Source organism: Haemaphysalis longicornis, unplaced genomic scaffold (assembly GCF_048455015.1).
Source record: "Haemaphysalis longicornis isolate Haplotype H1 unplaced genomic scaffold, Haemaphysalis longicornis Haplotype H1 scaffold_2, whole genome shotgun sequence".
Taxonomy (NCBI): domain Eukaryota; kingdom Metazoa; phylum Arthropoda; class Arachnida; order Ixodida; family Ixodidae; genus Haemaphysalis; species Haemaphysalis longicornis.
In genome coordinates, this window is record NW_027526295.1 from 269900738 (window position 1) to 269919934 (window position 19197).

A 19197-nucleotide genomic window follows, 5' to 3' on the forward strand; every position below is an offset into this window, starting at 1 on the left:
AACGACCCTGGAACGCGACTTTCTTGGCGCAGGTTATAGGGCGAGGAACGAAGTGGGTGTGATATACTCGGCTGTCAGAACGCAGGCGAAAAGGGGAAAATTGAGAGGCTCGCGCACCGAGGATAACATTGGGTGAAACGGCGGGCGTGCGGGTCACGCGCTGTTTTGTGATGGTATTCCTGTTTTTAGGCACCAAATTAACATAAAAAAGGAGAGAGAGAGAGAGAGAGAGAGAGAGAGAGAGAGAGAGAGAGAGAGAGAGAGAGAGAGAGAGAGAGAGAGAGAGAGAGAGAGAGAGAGAGAGGGGAAAGAGGGAGGGAGGGAGGGAGGGAGGGAGGGAGAGGGAGAGGATAACTTTTGATGAAAGCATGAAACCGAGGGAAGTCTTCACAGAGACGTCCTCATTCCAGGATGCATTGAGCTTGGGGCCACGTAGGCAGCTCTTCCGATCAAGGGTGGTTGATCTTCGAGGCCGGAGCTGGCCAAGGCTCTCTCCAAAGCTCTATGGAAAGGTGGAGGTTGGGGGGCGAGGACAGTTCAGGGTGGATTTGTCGCAGCCACCCCCCCCCCCCCCTTTTTGGGGGAGAGGGGGGGGTGTATAAATCCCTGACCCACTATACGCTTGAGAGTCTCCCGGTTCTCCACAAAAGCGGCAATGCTGAGAAAAACTATTTAACTAGGTATAGGGAAAATCTGGAGCATTACTTAAAAATGCGACACAGTGTGAACCGTTGTAGCAATGTCTGTTTCCATCATTGTTCTTCGACAGCGTCGCGGAACCAGGCAGCAATACTCTTTTTTTTTTCGCAAGATGAGCTGTCAATAAACGTCACCACCGCCGTCAACTAGCCCTTCTCCCGCGTTGCGATCATCACTTCATTAAAGGCAAGTAACTTGGTTAGGGACTGACAGGGTGCTGACGCGAACGAAAGATGAATGAAGAGAGCTAGTCGTGAGTGATTCCTTCAATTGCTCACTCTTTTCGTCCTCACCCAGCGCTCGCTCGTTCGACCTCACGTTCCCGCCCTTGCGCTTTTCGGCGGGGGCAACACGTCGCCGCCATAAAGCGAGAGAAGCAGCTACGCAACGGGAAAAAGACAGGACAAAGGGGCCCGCGTCGCGACCCCCTTGAAATTTTCAAAGCGGATCAGCCGACAGCGTGAGCAGGCGCAGCCAGCGAAAGAACCTTGGAGTTGGTGAGGGGGGAGAGTACAACATCGCCACCCAGACACGATGCCTTGTGGATCATGCAGCATTGATACACGATTCGCTGTTTCAAGATATCTACGAATTGCGTTTATACTTCGCTTTCTGTTTTATTTCCTGTCTTCAGAAAGCAGCGCAGTGTTTTCATTTCCCGTTTATTGTCGGGGGGAACCATTGAGAGTTGGCCCTGTCTGGACGGTGGCGATAGCAGAACACCGCGAAGCCAGCGCGCGAGGAGAGCGTTGGAGGCGGGAGGAGGCGCCCGGAGCGTCGTTGCCCGCGGCGACGGACCATCGATCCGCGTCGTCCTGGCGTCGCCCCCCTCCTTGGGCGGAAAAGCAAACCCTCCTTCACTCCTTCACGGAACCCTCCCCTCCCTCCAACCTGTGGAGCGGCCCAAGGAACACGCTACTCGGCACGACGACCGGCAGCGGCAGCAGCAATCCTGCGCGCCGGTGATCGCGCGACAAACGCTTTCAGATTTGGTCATCCTCCCCCCCCCTCGGCGTGCAGCGCGAGAACGACTCACCCGCCACCCCGCCGCATTTGGCCGCGATTGGCTCGGGACCCCTCTGCATTTTCTCGTCTGAGCATTGGCGTCTGTTCTGTTCGATAGCGTTTCGTTTCAGTCTGTTTTCCCTTTGTCCCAGTCGTTACGTTCTCCGTTTGAAGGCATGGCAGATCCAATCTGCAGCTCCAATTCCCGCGCCTTCGCGTCCGCCGGTGCATGCAAGCTTGTTATCGGCGCGAAAGGCGACCCGAGTTAGATAACGACGCGAGTCTGCTGTGGCACCTCTATAACGAGGCTTGCGCTAATTTTCACTTTTATCACCGTGCCCGACAGCAGGAAGCTCTACCAAGAGGAATACAGTAGTAGGCGGCATCGACAAGAAAATTGCTGCCATCCCGCCCTGCGAAAGTGGGTGTCCAGCGCACGACCGGCTTAATAGATAGCGACCTGCCCATCGCGGACGGCGGAAATGGAAGTCAGCAAAAATTTTTACGCAAACAGCGTTTCATTTCATCAAGCATAATATCGAATTAGCAGCATACACATGTTTCGCGCATGATGATGATGATTATGATGATTTCTATTGGTTTCCACTTTGTATCGGGGTGATGACATGTCATCTTACCAAAAAGGACTTATATACCTATGTTATACACTTTTGGTTCAATACTAGCGCTGCTTAGGGCAGGCACAAAAAGCTTATTAGGCACAAAATACTTTTTTTTTCTGTTACAGGTGGTAACTGTCCTAGGCAATATACCCCTCTCTGCTTTTCGTCCACCAGCATTCTAATCTTCTTTTCGTCCCCTCGACAGCCTTGAAGTTAACTTCCTCTGTGATACCCTTAAATCCTAGGGCTTCTGAAAGCCCAATATTCCCTTCATGTAGATTTGGATGGATACCCTCACCCTCGCAAAACTTGCACGTGTCAGGCTTCTTTGCACAGCTTAGGCGTCATGCGAAGAAGCAAGCCCAGAGGAGCACGTCGTGCGGCAGAGCCACCTTTTACTGCTCTGTTATTCGAAACCTTGGAATACTTCGAACGGTAAAATTCGCCGCCGATCTAATCAAACCAAATATAAAACACTATTCGCAAGGTATTCGCAGTTTAGAATATTCGCATACCTCTACTACTTTTTATCTATCTTCACACGGACAGCGCTACCGCGCGAACAGGCGATCTTTACAGTACTTATGAGAAACCCCACGTGCCTGCCTGACCATTTCTTTGCACGATTTCCTCATTTTTTGGTGTATCTTGGTTACACTCAGCAAAGATGACCAATAAAGCTCTCTCTCTCTCTCTCTCTCTCTCTCTCTCTCTTCTGTAGCCGGTGGCCTCTGTACAAGGAGATGGCTCTACAACCGCGGCTGGTCTTAGGGTGGCCGTTGAAAAACAAAAACGGGCGATCTCCACTAACGTGAAACCTGAGGAGGGGCGAAGCGTGCAGTGCATAAGTGTATGACGCGGTGTCGAAGCGGTTTCGAAGCTATGATGAAGTGTATAATGCGGTTTCTATGCTGAGTGCTCGGCGTCTTAGGCCTTGACGCCTTGGCATTTTTGCCCATTGAGATGAAACCCTTGGGGGTAGAGGTATACAGCTTTGCTGTTGAAGTCTCGTGTCTTAAAAGCCCGAAGCGTTCTAGCGCGAGACGTTGGAAAACGAGTGTCCCGGTGCGCTATTTTAGAACGCGTTTTTTGCCCATGGAGATGAAACATTCTAGCGCGAGGCCTCCGAGGCGTGGGGAAACGAGTGTCCGGGTGTGTTATTTTAGTACGCGTTACGTTTTAGCGCAACGCGTTGGTAAACGAGTGTCCCGGTGTTTTAGTACTGTGACCACATCAGATGCCGACAGCCGAAGCCCCTAACGTTCTTCGCCCCTAAAACAACGGAGGTGCGTCTTGACCTAGATCTCCGCAGTTATCCGTGCTTGGCTTGGCTGAGTGTAACACGAGCTCGGCTTCGCCATTCGGGCTTAAAACATAGCTGCAGTTCACTATAACACAGCGGCGCACGGTGCCTTGCTCTCAGGTGGCCGAACGACGGCTCACCGATATCCGTATGCGATATAACTATATTCCCGTCCATTGGGTACCGAGATGCTACAGAATCAATTGCTGCATTGCCACCGAAATGTAGATGCTGCAATGCTCGCAAAGCGTAATGGGGGGTCTTGATTGCACTATACCTTTTTTGGCACATAGATAGCCGCTTACAATTAATGTACACGTTCTATGTATACCCCTGGAGAAGACACTCTGACTGGAGCACAGCCATAATATAGGGTAAAGCATTGTAATTATAAATTGTGAGCGGAGAGATTGAGCAAGAAAGTGCACAAGGACTCTATATACTCCTCACATGATGACACATTTCATTCAGGAATAATTCAGTTATTTCGGCCGCAATTTATTTTTCTATAACGTCTGGCTGTTCTAAAAACGCTCAGCCACAGTTTCAAGACATTGTTCATTTCCCATTTACGGATGGATTTCACAGAACGTTTATTTCCTATGAGCGAGTGACTCGACGTTGAGTGAATCAAAATTATTGTGCCCAAAGCCGGGGGACAAGAGTAGCTGAATGGAATGTCCCACGGGTGCTTTCCCATCAGATGGCGGCCAGGAGCCCATGAGCCTTAGCCGCATCCTCAGCCAGTAGGACGACTGGCTTCGACTCCGCGTCTGGGCTGAGCCGCTTTGCCTCCCACTGCTCCAAATAATATGTGCTAATTCTGTTATGGGTGTTGTGCGGATGGGGTGTTGTGGACAGGCCCAAATGACATGATGAAGGTTAGCTTTCGCGGCGCACCACTGGAAGGAGTCTTTTATCTCCTGTACCATCGCGCACGTACAGCCACGGCCAAAAACGGGTATGGCGACCTTAACGGAAAGACAATTTTTGCGCCACGTGGTGGCGGAAAATCTATACACACGCCGTTCATGGTGTGCCAACGCGTTGGTAAGAAATTCAATAGTGGCGTCTGTGTATTAATAGAGCTATAGCTTTTTTTTTTACTTTCATAATGGCACTGCGGTTAGAGCCTCCGAATTAGAAAAGGTCCGTCAGCCAGCGCTAACGCATAATCTCATATCTTAAATTGGGTTTTACTTTGTCTCTCTTTTAGTTTATCTTAAAAAAGAATTACGCTCACACGCGCGTGACTTCGTGGTTTAGCAGGAAAGCACGACGTGCTTGTACTTTCAACATGCAGCCCATGTTTCGTGTACGCGCACGTGTTTGCTTTGTGCATCATGTCCCCTGCTAGAATCGTTCGCCGTGTATCGTATACGCCATGTTCGCGATCCATTATATCACTAGTGTCGTTCACAATGTAGTCATTAATCGTGAGTGACTTTATAGATGACTTCATAAATGTCACAACAGTACTTGCCTATTTATCATTTGATAAAAAAGGCCTCACATCGTTTTCTTTTTTTGCAGCGGAGCTGTTACAGGGTATCTACCAGTTTTTTTTTTTTTTGCGTGCGTAACGGAGAAAAGATGCTTCATATTTTGATATAAAAAGGCGTATATTTCCCCTAAAATATTTTTAAACACGAGAGTGTTTTATTTTGGGATTCACAATGATTTCACTTAAGTCATATCCATCACGGAAGTCACGCCAGTACAACAAAGCAAGCGGCCTGTAAAGGGTGCACACCTGCAGATAGGGTCTTCTTGCGGGGAAGCAACATTTGCGGGGAAGCAAAGCGTACGTTATAGTTCGGGTTGTTCGTTTTCGGGTTTTACATTTTAACACAAAATGATTTAATGCCAGGATACACCATGATTTCACTGACGTCATATCCGTCGCGGAAATGACGCCAGTGACCCTTTGCCGAAGCGACCCGCCAGCAGGACGTCACTCGCCAAGCACAGGCACAAGACAGCCGCCGACCCGCAAATCATGCTCAGCTGCAGATTTCGCTGCACATTTCCCTTTCGTGTTTTACCGATTCCAATGACAGAGGAATCAACCACAGATTTTTTTTTGCAATGCGTTTGTACTTGGAAGTGAAGCCTTCTTCGTCCACTCCCCCCCCCTTCCCCCTCCCCCCAAAAAAGTATTTTTGCAATGCATTTGTGTTTACAAGCGAAACCTTCTTCAAGTTGATCGGAGTAAGCCATGGTCTTTGTGAGCTGGCTTTCTCACATTGTGTGTTGCACAGTGAGGCCTAATTATAAAGAAAAAGTAGGAGGCAATGGCGCAAACGCGGCGGGAGGAGACCACCGACGACGATCGGGCCGCGACGCCAAGCATAAGCGTGATTCCCGTCGGGACCTCGAATACCGCTTTGAGGCATGGCACAGTATACTCCCCCGGCGTGACTGCACGGTTTGAGAGGAGTTTGTAGCCAAGCGATAAACTACTAGCAGCTGCGCTGGTCTCCCTCCTTCACAGAGTGCAAAGGCGCTGAATTTTTTTTTTAAGCGAAGATTTTTACCTCTACCCCCCAGAGTCCCAGAGTTCTGTCGCGACCGTTGGTGCCAACATAAAATTCCCGCGAACAAATAAAAGAAGTTCCTGGCACCACCATGAAGACCTAGCAATAGGACTTCATTCGCAGGCCCCAAAGAAGTTTTCCCAATCCAATCCAATTCCTGGCACCGCCAGGAATCGAACCTGGAAGGAATACAGAAACGGAGCGACCACGTGATTGTGCCACGCGACCCCTCGCGTCGCTGTGCGCTCCGCCCAAGGCACCTGCAGCGGCCGTGTACGCACCTTGCGCACGCGCTAAGAGTTATAAAACTTAAAGGGAAGGTGAAGCGGTTTTAGAATTAAAAGAAAAGTTGACTAGCAGCAAGTACACATTGAATAGTTCATGTGTACGAAATATTTTCGCAATACATGCAATAGAAGCGGCGTGTTGCGACCGGGCGGGGGCACCCGATCCGAGCTCCGTGGCCTCCGACATACGAGTGGTAGCGTGTATGATGCGAGCGGCCAGCCGCTGTTGCAGCCGTGAAGAAGTCCAGAAGCCGTAGGCTAACGTAACTGTTTACTTCATAGCGAGAGGTGAGCCGAAGCCAAAGAACAATGCCCCGACGGGCGAGGTTACAATACAGGACTCGAGCAGAGCGACAACATCGATTCGCTGCTCTAACAGGAATGGTTTACAACGCTTGGGAGCTCTATTTATACCCGAAAGCGGTAACGGTCAAACGCAACACGTGGGAACACGCACTACACTCTTTCCAGAGTTCGTAAGCTGTTCATAGCCTCGGGCACGTTGAGTCCGAGAGAGGGGAGAGAGGAGGACTCCGTTGCGATCACCGGGGCCTGCCTCTGTGTCCTTGAAGAGCGTGGAGACGAGCCGTGCAGGCAGCCGCCGAAGTTCAGCCGCCGCAGGCAGCCGCCGAATGCGCAGAGAGCGAAGCGTCTGACGAGGCTTGTCGCTACTTGTCACCGACATGATTGCGCCTGTTTTCGAAGGCGCACGAGTGGCTTCGCCGCACAGCCGAGGAGTGATGCGGGGAAGTACTGCGGCGCTGGCCCATTCGTAACAGGCGCAATGAGCAAACAAAAGTGGGCCCGATGCCCCGCCCCATCTCGCCGCGCGATGCCGGAAGACCGAAGAGCGCGGGCGAAAACCGGCTGAAAAACGTCATACCTGGACTTCCGGCCGGATTCTGCCGCCTCGGCCATGCTCTTTTCGCCGTGTTTCCTTGTGAATGATACTTGTTGTTGTTGTGGTTGATAGCACTCATTTGTACAATTTTCGTGTTCAAAAAGTATACGCACGAACGCCAAACGAGGCATACGTTATCATGCCGTATTCCTAAGCAGAATAATGCCACGCCGGGATGCTTGATAACATACGGAAGCGACAGCCGAGGTGGCTGTGCTTGATGACAGAGAATATACTACACTACGTTAAATACTTTGTAAACCGCTCCAATGCGGTTTTTTTTTTTTGATGCGACGGACGTGAATGTTCACATCAGATTCTAGATTTAGGAAGGATGGGGAATACTGCTGTACTTTGGCCGGGGATGTTTCGTTCCATTCCAGAAACCAAGTCACATTTGTTCAGGAAATAGTACTTGTTTCGTTAAACGCGTCGGTTTTCTTTCCCTATGGGCTCAGGACAGTGTTCAAAAAAACATTTTTTTTGGCGAAACTAAAACAAGGGGCCAATCCTGATAGAATTTCTGTCCCGGCTAAGTGGTAAACAGTATTCCTACAAAGTAAAAGAACCAAGACAACCAGATTACTTATTTTGCAAGTATACATGTCACGATAAGGTGATGTTTGTCTGGAATTAAAAAAAAAAAAAACACCACTCCGAACCACCACCGTGCCATAAGTTGTGTTGACTGCGGGGGCCTAATTTTTTGCCCAAGATTCCTTGTGGCTGCATATTATAACCTGGCAAGCACTTGTTGTCACTGAACCTCAAGTGTGCTCCAATGATAGTCGGTGATATATATAACGATGATACTAAAAAAAATTAGGAGCGAAGAGTAAATATACGGCCTCTGTCCGAGTAGCGCGGTAAATGCTTAAATCTAGAAATGCTGAAACAGGCCAACGATTCATTATCCCAAACGTTTGGTGATTGTTACCTAAAGTAACGTAACTACAACGCAACTGCCTTGTCCGACTGGTCTGTTAATTATAACGAGGTGGCCGTAATATTGTAGCAGAATGCGCAACGCACAAGCGAAAATCAAGCCCTACTACAGCCAATAATGCTGAGCAGGCACTAGTATGCTGCAGTGTTTTCAGAATAAATGCATGCGAAGCCGTAAGACGGCACTCATCGAAGTGCAGCTAGCAATTGCGGAGGCGCCGTAGCGCCGCTGCCGAAATGGCGCGCGCATGTGGGTCTGTGTACGGGGATGAGTAACGGGGCTGCAGGGTGGGCGACAACGAACAAAGAAAATGCGGAAGCAGAGTCTGCTTGTTGGTTTATGCGTGTACCGGCAAGATGTGTCTCGCATATACGTTTACAGCGCATGAACGCTATTTTTTCGCGCAGTGCACGTACGTGCTTTCGCTGGTAGATTGTTTATAAAACGCCCATTAATCTTCGGCATAAATAATAAGAAACAGTTAAGGCAGTACCTAATATTAACATAAGGTATAAAATCCCCCTATGCTGGTTGCCTAATTCAAAAATATTTTGATGGAACCCACTAGTCGACGTCACAGTCACTGCTTTGGGGTTCTCTGTCGTGTAAAGCAAATTTAAGCTCCAAGATAATTGAACCAACAGCACGGGAAATTATAAAACAAACATCCAGTCATGTGCGAAAATTAAACTGCAAGCTAAATTGCCCCAAAGGCAACCGTGCGATCGTTCGCAATGCTTCCGACAACCCGCGCGGCCGAACGGTGTGCTCCTTTGACGTCATGACGGGCGCAACCAATCAGGGGCGTCAAAAGACGAAAAGCGCGCGTCTTTCAAACGGGGCCGCGCTTTTTGCAAGGTAAATGCCACTTGGACTCATGTACGATAAATTTCAATGTGATATTCGGAATCAACGCGCAAGAAACTATAAAACTGTTAATCTAACTCAATTTTTTTGGAAAGTGCTTCAGCTTCCCTTTAAAGGAAGCTCACACTAACGCATGGCATCTCCTTTCTCCGTCTCTACCGCCAATTTCCTCGTCTCCTTCAGCAGCGGCAGAGACGGAGAAGTGAGATCGTACAGGGTTTCAGCGTCCTTTAAATTTATATATATATATATATATATATATATATATATATATATATATATATATATATATATATATATATATATATATATATATATATATATATATATATATATATATATATATAGGGAGTAGTAGAACTTTGAAGATGGTAGAGAACACAAGAGAAGAAAAACTTCGAACAAGGTAAAAGCACGATTGTGGCAGCACATGTGACGCCAGCACACAAACCGTGGACGTGGCCGCAACACCAGCTGTACAGCACGTGAGCGAACAACAACCCGACCCACCAAAGACAACACGCTCATGGTTCACGCAGACCCCAACACGCAGTATAACGCAAACAGGCACCCAAACAGGCATCGATGTGGACCTCACCCCTAGCAGCCCCCCTAAACTACTGACTCCAAGCAAAAAAGTGTCACCCCGGAGGTCTGCTCGGAACAAACACAAATGACTACCACCGAGTAGGCCGTACGCTCCAACCCCTAAATCCCGCTCTTTCCTCAAAGCTCGAAAACTAGCCGGCAAACAAACCAACTACAGATTTCATCTCAAAACGTACTCCTCGTATCTCCAAAGCAAAAATATCCCCAAAGGCCTCCGCCTAAAAGTTAGATGTGCCCTTGGTGAGCTCCCTCCTGAACTAGCTGCCAGGTGGCAAGATATTCTGAATAATGCTTCTCTTTCCCTCCTAGAAATTCTTAGAGAACACTGCACTAGCCATCTCAGCCTCTTCAACGACCAGATTGAAGCTCTTCCACTAACCGAGCAGGAGAAACTAGATCTCAATATTTTCATAAATCGTAAGGAAAATGATCTTAGCAATAAACAAGCGGTTAAGTTTCAGCGTGACCAACTTCCCTCGCAAAATGCAGCATGTACTGTAGGAGATCAGCCTCTCAATAGCCGCGCCTACGAAGTACTAGGTCATGTAATGTCCCCCCTCGATACAGAGATCGCTTTAATAGAACCTCCTCCCTCAGCCAATAATCCTATAGAAAAAACGAGCTCTCTCGCTACCTGCCCCAGCAACGTTATTGACATTTCCAAAACACTAACGGCCGACGAAAAAGGTATCCTAGAACGAGGTCTAACTTTCTGTCCCACAAATAACAGTGTGAATGAATACGAGTTACACAAAGATCTCACTGAATTTTCTCGGAGAATGAGACTAAGCGAGTTTTTTTCGGAGAAGCAGGACCAACGTGACATTAACGAACGCACCCTCCACCCTCCTAGCACTTGGACTCCAGATGTAGATCAATCTCCAGAATTGGATCTCTACTTAAAATCAGTATCAAGAGAAATTTTGGCAACAACTAAGCGATCAAACAAGCGCAAGAACCTAACTCCGTCGGAAGAAGTTACCCTGAATTGCCTATCAGCCAGAACCGACATAGTCATAAAGCCAGCCGACAAAGGTGGTAGTGTAGTTGTTTTACCTATGGGAAAATATAGGCAGCTCAATAACCCTTGCCACTACAAGCCCTTAGATAACGATCCGAGCCAGGAATACAGCCTAAAAATCCTTCAGACCCTCACAGATCTACGATCTAGAGAATTAATAACGACTACTGACTTAAATTTCATGAAACCGAATAATAAGCATGCAGGACGTTTTTACCTCCTCCCAAAAGTCCATAAAGTCCCCGTAGAATTATTGTTCACTGCCGACATTCCTGGCAGACCCATAGTTTCGAATAACAATACCCCAACCGAAGCACTATCTCTGTTTCTGAATCATCACCTATCCGACATTCCGGCTCTTCTTCCTTCATTCGTTCAGGACACCCCCCACTTCCTCCGCATAATAGAAGAGATAAATATGGGCGGGCGCCTACCCAGTGGAACCCTCCTTGTTACTCTTGACGTTGCTGCATTGTATACAAACATTCCGTTCGCCGACGGAATTGAAGCGATTTCAAAATCTCTATCAGTGAACCCGCACCAACATGCACCAGAAGTGTACATAACTTTGTTAAAACTAGTTCTAACTCTCAATTATTTTGAATTTGACTCTTCTTACTTTTTGCAAGTTTTTGGAACTAGCATGGGTACTCCATTCGCACCGACCTATGCCAACATTTTCATGGGGCAACTTGAAGCTACCCTATTAAGCTCTTTTCCGCATAAACCTCAGGTTTACCTCCGCTACATTGACGACATCTTCATGATTTGGGAACACGGTCGCGCGACTCTAGAAACGTTTATATCCCATCTCAATTCTTCGCATCCGACTATTAAATTCTCCTGCCAGTATTCTGAAAAAGAAGTGAACTTCCTAGATACTACCGTCATTCTAGACAACGGTAAACTTAAAACCACGCTTTTTAGAAAGCCAACAGACAGGCAGCAGTACCTAGATTATAAAAGCCATCACCCCAGACACTGCAAACAAGGGATCTTTGTAGGACAAGCCACCAGGCTTAGAAGAGTATGCAGTGATGACAGTGACTACGTAGAGCACCTAGACGAACTCAAGGCCACCCTTATGAACAGGAACCACCCCAAAAGCTCGCTCGATCAGGCGTACCAACGTGTGTCTAATCTCAAAAGGGATGACGTTCTCAAGAAACAGCGGCAAAACGAAAGCGCCAGGCCACCTGCCCTAATAACTAAATTTTCAAACGCCCTCCCAAACGTAAACAATATACTGCGGAAGTACTACCCCATTTTAGCCAGTAACGACCGACTTAAAAAGACTTTCCCGGAAGCACCAAGGGTTACCTACCGGAGAAACAGGAATCTAAAAGATATTTTAGTGCATGCTAAAACAGGGCCTTCAAAGCAACCAGTCATAGCCAGCTGCTCCCGCCCCAGATGCAAGACTTGTAGGCACCTGCAAACAGACTGCGTTGTAAAAAGCACAGCCAGTAATTATGTCCACAAGATTAATTCAAGTTTTACGTGCACTTCATCCAACATTGTGTATATGTTGGAATGCTCAATGTGCCACAAACAGTATATAGGCGAAACGAGCCAACCTACGAGCCTACGGCTTAATGGTCACCGGGCAGATACTCTTAGCAAATCCTCCATAGCTGTAGCGCAGCATTTCAACCAACCAGGCCACAATTTTGATGACCTTAAGTTATATATACTTCAGTCAAATTTTAAGTCTCCTAGGGACAGGAAATACCGAGAATCCTACTTAATTCACAAATTCAACTCCATGGAACCTGCTGGAATTAATGCGTCTAAGGGCAACTTGGAATCCTTGCGATATTCACCGGGAATACAGCATTAGGCATTTTCGTGCATATACCTCATCCAAAGTCTATGACCGTTCACTCTGCTCTGTACCTGGTCACCTAATTTCTTTTTCTTTTTTTTTTTCATTCCTTAGCGTCTAGCTTAATACTCGCCCTCATGCCTCCAACTTTTGCTTTTGGAATTCAATTTTATTTATTTAATTTCTCCTTTTTTTTTACTCCGCGTGGTCTTGTGCCCCGTACGTCACTCTAACTTTATCTTTTCGTTTTTGAGTTTCAGGACAGGCCTGTTCCAGGAATGTTGCCGTGGGTGACACGTGCCATTTCAGTTGCCGGGTCATTGCTTTTTCTTTAGTGTGTGGGTTTATGTGGTTTCCCTCCCTGTTTTTTTCTCCTTTTTTTTTCTTTTTTCCTTGACCTAGTTAGTTTTCCCCCGTCTTTATCTTTTCTTTTGACCTGAGGCTTGCAGATAGTTTCTGATAAGGACCCCACCCTCACCGCCTAGTCTGCTTCCGGCGGTTCTGAGATCCTTTCCCTATACCCCGCGGCGGGTCAATAAGCACCCTCTCATCCTTTCTGTCCAAAAATTCCACGAATATCAACCATCAGCTGACTTCCGTGTGACCTACTTCGCGGCTTAAACTAGACAACCTTCTTGGCTCCTCAATCTCTCCCCCGACACACTCCGAAATCAATCAGCTTGCTCAATTTCCCTTCCATCTTTCCCTCTCCTTTCACCTGGGGTCCTACCCCTATATAAACCCTGCCTGCCAGGCGAGAGATTGCCCTGAGGAAAACAAGTTCTCTTTGCTGAAACGTAGGCCACAATCGTGCTTTTACCTTGTTCGAAGTTTTTCTTCTCTTGTATATATATATATATATATATATATATATATATATATATAATGAGTTTACACTAGTGTGCTTCATCAATAATCAATACAACTAAAAAAATCACCGTTCATGAATCATGCATTGATTTAACCTTAGCAAAAATATTTCTTTGAAGTAACAAAGGGTGTGGTTAAGTGAATTTCACCCCTGTCTCTGGTTTCACTTCTTGTAGAGCCACGCGCAAGAATTCAAGTGACGTCGCATGAATAATCGTTTTGGGTGTCCTAACAGCTTCGCTTTCCAACCACCTTCACAGGGTGGACTGGCGCGCATTTTTGTAAAAGATTTATTTCCGGCGTAAATATTGGCGGTTAACCTAGACATGGCCGCGCGACTCCACGCCTTTCAGCGACAGCATCCCTGAAATATTCTTTATCGAGATGTCTGTCTTTGTTTGTTTTACGACGACACAAGACGTCCCATTGTTTGAAACAATTTACATTGTAGCCCATTTAACAAACCGTGTCACACCGCTCCTTGCTGTACCGTCTCGTACCGTATACCGAAGCCATTCCACACTATCTTCCCATGCCGCCACAGACGAGCCACCAGTACCTTACAAGTTACCACACCAGGTGATTGTCGGCGGGATTTTGTCGTAAAGAGGGGGGGGGGGGGACCCATTACATTTCGGGAGAAAGGGAGAGGGCGAGAGGAAGAGGCAATTGTTCTGGTGCGGATTGGGGGGAGGGGGTGGCAAGTGCCCCTTTTGAAACCCCCTGTCGACTCATGCCACGCCATTATCCGGGCTGAATTTTTTCATAATGCACATCGCTGCATTGGTTATTGCGCCTCGAAAACGTGGCCGCCATTCAGTGTTGCTTGTCCCGACCACATAGCGACACGGCGTACATCCAAACCGTGCTTTTGCAATGGTTCCCTGCCTGCAGGCCTCGACGTGGAGCTGTACTACGTGAAGGAGGGCCGGCGCAACGAGTACGCTCTCGGCTTTGTGGTTCCCGTGCCGGCCAACGTGTCCGAGCTCGAGTTCGTCTGGCAGGCCCTGGGCTCGCTCCCGCTCGCCTACACCATCGACGTCCAGGTGAGAAAAGCGGCAGACACATTTGAGAAATCCGGTTTCCGATGACCAGTAGGTCCTCCGGCTACCAAACTGGTTCGCGGAGCGGCAATCGCGTGCGCAGCTAGACGCGCCCTTTCCACCCCGAGTGTTTCGCACTTATACCTTAAAATCATTCGGCTGCACTCGAAACAGGGCTGAGATTCTTGGTATCTTCTGTCTTGAGTTACGTAGAGGTTAATTACGCCACAGTGAAGTGACAGGTTCTCACATGACTGGGTCTTTCGTTCACCGGAATCAGGCTGCCCTGACGCAGCGCCTGCCGTCAATATTCGCACCTTTACACTTATGAACGTACAAACGTACAAAGTGAGATAAAAGACGTGAAGGCAGCGGCATGAGTTTGATCAGCTGCTAACAAACGGCAGGAACTGCTATTGCCTCGATGTGTGTCAGTATAGAGGGTTCTTCTGAACTAGGCAAGCAGGAAAATCACAAATAATGAACTGCGTTAGAATAATGAACGCATTGCTATCCAATTGGCTAAAAAGAAAAGTAAATGTGATAAGGCGGAAAGTTGGGCTAATTGGTTATTACTTGAATGCATTTTATAACGTTGAAACTAGAACGGGAATAAAAAAAAATCATGCGCCATTCCACTCGGGGGTGGCGGATGACCATCGGAGCTTTTTAGCACAAGACATAGAGATGACAGGGAATGTATGGGAAAGGTATGTGCAAATTTTCAGAGAGAAGCTCCAGCAGATTGTAATTTTTCGTGTCCGCAGTTAAAAATACCAAGAAACTGCAGAGCACGCGCGCTTATAGCAACAGTGATGGAGTCAAGGTCGCTGTGCATGCAGCGAAGTAGCAAATTGGCTAAACCGTCGTGATGGCCGTGAAGGATGCGTGCAGCTTCGCTGTACCCTCAAGTCTCACGCATTAGTGTGAGCTTAATTCCTTCATTTCTTAAAAGTTTTATTGAGCGTTTAGAGACTTGAGGGTATAGCGAAGCTGCACGCATCCTTCACGACCATTACGACGGATTAGGTCCACGATTGCAGCTGATTTGCTTCTTCGCTGCTGCCGCAACGACCTTGACTCCATCATTGTTGCTATAAGTGTGAGCTTCCTTCATTTTTTGGAAGGTATAATCATTGGACATCCCCTTGGAGGGGCGTACGCTATGACGTGCCTTTCTCGTTCCGAGCAAGTGTTGCCACGATTACATCGAAAGCTGAAGTTTTTACTGTTTTTCTTTTTGGCCAATCTTTGCCAATCTGCCTAAGTTGGTATGCTGGATTGACAAAAGTCCACAGGAGACGCTGGGAGGTCGTCGCGAGGTACGCACAGGCGAGGTACGCACAGGTACGCACAGGTACGCATAGCTAGGCATTTTGTTGGTTTTGTTAACTGCCGGGCGGCCACCGCGACGTCCGCGCTCGGCAATTTCTTGGTAGTTCTAAGTGCGGACACGAAAAATAACGATTTGCTAAAGAGCTTTGCTCTTAAAACGCACACGCACACTTTTATTTTGACTCTACCGATCTTGAAAACGGAACATATTGCCATATAGCCATAGACGACGCAGCTGTCTTGAAGGAAAAACAACTTTATTGGAGAGAACTTGCGGCGAAGCAGCAGTCAAAGTGACGTGTGTAGGCGAGTGTCGGCGAGTCGAATACCGCGGCGGCTGCCCTGGGAGTATTTATCTTTCGGCGCGATTGTTTCTCGAAACGTGGAATTACAACGGGAACACTGGATATCAAAAAAGATTATTCTAGGCTAGTGACATCAGGGCCAGACACTCTCCCTGTCAAAATAAGATAGCCCGTGCGGCATTAAAAAGAAAGGAAAGGGTCCATGCACTTTGCTTGGAACATTAATAACCCATACAGGCGCCTCTGGATGGTAAAAAGAAAACAGAACTACACAAACATAATGCGTGATTGACGGCAATATTAATTATTAACTAATCCACACAAGATGCATGTCTCAGTAATGAGAAGTATAAGCTTGATGTTCAAGTCATGCTTTGAACGTCGTGTGAATTAGGTGGTGAACGCGCGATAATATAGCGCGCACAACGGGACGTTCTTGGAGCTCGGGAGTTTTTGGATGGATGGATGGTTGATTTTAGGGTTTAATGCACCGACACAATCCAGGCGATGAGGCGCGCCGTAGTGGAGAAATCAGGATTAATTTGGACCACATGGAGATCTTCAACGTGCGTCGAAATCTTGTACACACGGGCGTTTTTGCTTTTCACTTCCATCAAACAAGCTGCCGCCACGGCTGGGAAATGCTTGGGAGTTTTCGTTAGCGGTCATGAAAAATGCATAACTATAAAACTGCAAATGAAACTATAAGCTTCGCTTTAAAAAAAGAATATACCTTGCAGAAGTGCACGGCCCATCACCCGGTAAAAAACTTGTTTCTATGGTTATTTACGGTTTCCTAAGAAGGGAAAAGAACAGCTTTATCCTCAACTAAATAGGCAGGGTACAGTTCGTCCATTAAGCACTTTTTTTTTCAGTCACTATATCAGCCCGTTAGCATCAGCAAAAGAGAAACTAACACCAGCCACAGTGGGATTCGTGCACACGGGGGCAGATCCCTATCGATGTAAAACGTGACGTCCTTCAGCGGTAATTTTCCCAATATACCAACTGACACGGGTTGAGGTTTCCGAGAAAAAAAACAATCAAATGTTACGACGACGATGAGATTCGAACCCACGCGGGCAGAGCCCAATGGATTAGCAGTTCATCGCCTTAACCTCTCGGCCACCTCGTCCGCCTGCACACGAGGCTCTTCGCCGCGAAGAGCCAGCTAGAAAAGTCCTGTTTTCTTTTCACCATAGTTTCAGGCTGTAGATAGCGGGAATCTCTTTTCAAGTGATTTGAAGCCCCGGTGAATCTGGCAGCACACAATTTTTCTGCCCACTACACGGCCCAACATACGCCGTTTACGACCTTTTTTGAAAAATAAAAACGCTCTCGACGAGGATGGGATTCGAACCCACGCGGGCAGAGCCCAATGGATTAGCAGTCCATCGCCTTAACCTCTCGGCCACCTCGTCCGCCTGCACACGAGGCTCTTCGCCGCGAAGAGCCAGCTAGAAAAGTCCTGTTTTCTTTTCACCATAGTTTCAGGCTGTAGATAGCGGGAATCTCTTTTCAAGTGATTTGAAGCCCCGGTGAATCTGGCAGCACACAATTTTTCTGCCCACTACACGGCCCAACATACGCCGTTTACGACCTTTTTTGAAAAATAAAAACGCTCTCGACGAGGATGGGATTCGAACCCACGCGGGCAGAGCCCAATGGATTAGCAGTCCATCGCCTTAACCTCTCGGCCACCTCGTCCGCCTGCACACGAGGCTCTTCGCCGCGAAGAGCCAGCTAGAAAAGTCCTGTTTTCTTTTCACCATAGTTTCAGGCTGTAGATAGCGGGAATCTCTTTTCAAGTGATTTGAAGCCCCGGTGAATCTGGCAGCACACAATTTTTCTGCCCACTACACGGCCCAACATACGCCGTTTACGACCTTTTTTGAAAAATAAAAACGCTCTCGACGAGGATGGGATTCGAACCCACGCGGGCAGAGCCCAATGGATTAGCAGTCCATCGCCTTAACCTCTCGGCCACCTCGTCCGCCTGCACACGAGGCTCTTCGCCGCGAAGAGCCAGCTAGAAAAGTCCTGTTTTCTTTTCACCATAGTTTCAGGCTGTAGATAGCGGGAATCTCTTTTCAAGTGATTTGAAGCCCCGGTGAATCTGGCAGCACACAATTTTTCTGCCCACTACACGGCCCAACATACGCCGTTTACGACCTTTTTTGAAAAATAAAAACGCTCTCGACGAGGATGGGATTCGAACCCACGCGGGCAGAGCCCAATGGATTAGCAGTCCATCGCCTTTACCTCTCGGCCACCTCGTCCGCCTGCACACGAGGCACTTCGCCGCGAAGAGCCAGCTAGAAAAGTCCTGTTTTCTTTTCACCATAGTTTCAGGCTGTAGATAGCGGGAATATCTTTTCAAGTGATTTGAAGCCCCGGTGAATCTGGCAGCACACAATTTTTCTGCCCACTACACGGCCCAACATACGCCGTTTACGACCTTTTTTGAAAAATAAAAACGCTCTCGACGAGGATGGGATTCGAACCCACGCGGGCAGAGCCCAATGGATTAGCAGTCCATCGCCTTAACCTCTCGGCCACCTCGTCCGCCTGCACACGAGGCTCTTCGCCGCGAAGAGCCAGCTAGAAAAGTCCTGTTTTCTTTTCACCATAGTTTCAGGCTGTAGATAGCGGGAATCTCTTTTCAAGTGATTTGAAGCCCCGGTGAATCTGGCAGCACACAATTTTTCTGCCCACTACACGGCCCAACATACGCCGTTTACGACCTTTTTTGAAAAATAAAAACGCTCTCGACGAGGATGGGATTCGAACCCACGCGGGCAGAGCCCAATGGATTAGCAGTCCATCGCCTTAACCTCTCGGCCACCTCGTCCGCCTGCACACGAGGCTCTTCGCCGCGAAGAGCCAGCTAGAAAAGTCCTGTTTTCTTTTCACCATAGTTTCAGGCTGTAGATAGCGGGAATCTCTTTTCAAGTGATTTGAAGCCCCGGTGAATCTGGCAGCACACAATTTTTCTGCCCACTACACGGCCCAACATACGCC

The 19197-nt window shown here is 47.9% G+C and overlaps 1 protein-coding gene and 7 non-coding genes across 8 annotated transcripts in view; 1 reads left to right on the plus strand and 7 right to left on the minus strand.

Annotated features, from left to right (window-relative positions):
- The window catches only part of Dnt (tyrosine-protein kinase Dnt), an 81536-nt gene that overhangs the window by 17112 nt on the left and 45227 nt on the right, over nucleotides 1–19197 (plus strand). Inside the window, exon 2 of the mRNA XM_077700643.1 lies at nucleotides 14388–14539. Within this exon, the coding sequence (XP_077556769.1) occupies nucleotides 14388–14539 (152 nt within the window). The remainder of the gene's footprint in view (nucleotides 1–14387; nucleotides 14540–19197) is intronic.
- On the minus strand, nucleotides 17230–17311 carry Trnas-gcu (transfer RNA serine (anticodon GCU)). Its single transcript has one exon. It is a non-coding gene; the product is annotated as a tRNA-Ser (tRNA).
- Nucleotides 17516–17597, minus strand: Trnas-gcu (transfer RNA serine (anticodon GCU)). The gene has a single exon. It is a non-coding gene; the product is annotated as a tRNA-Ser (tRNA).
- On the minus strand, nucleotides 17802–17883 carry Trnas-gcu (transfer RNA serine (anticodon GCU)). Its single transcript has one exon. It is a non-coding gene; the product is annotated as a tRNA-Ser (tRNA).
- Nucleotides 18088–18169, minus strand: Trnas-gcu (transfer RNA serine (anticodon GCU)). Its single transcript has one exon. It is a non-coding gene; the product is annotated as a tRNA-Ser (tRNA).
- Trnas-gcu (transfer RNA serine (anticodon GCU)) lies at nucleotides 18374–18455 on the minus strand. The gene has a single exon. It is a non-coding gene; the product is annotated as a tRNA-Ser (tRNA).
- Nucleotides 18660–18741, minus strand: Trnas-gcu (transfer RNA serine (anticodon GCU)). The gene has a single exon. It is a non-coding gene; the product is annotated as a tRNA-Ser (tRNA).
- Trnas-gcu (transfer RNA serine (anticodon GCU)) lies at nucleotides 18946–19027 on the minus strand. The gene has a single exon. It is a non-coding gene; the product is annotated as a tRNA-Ser (tRNA).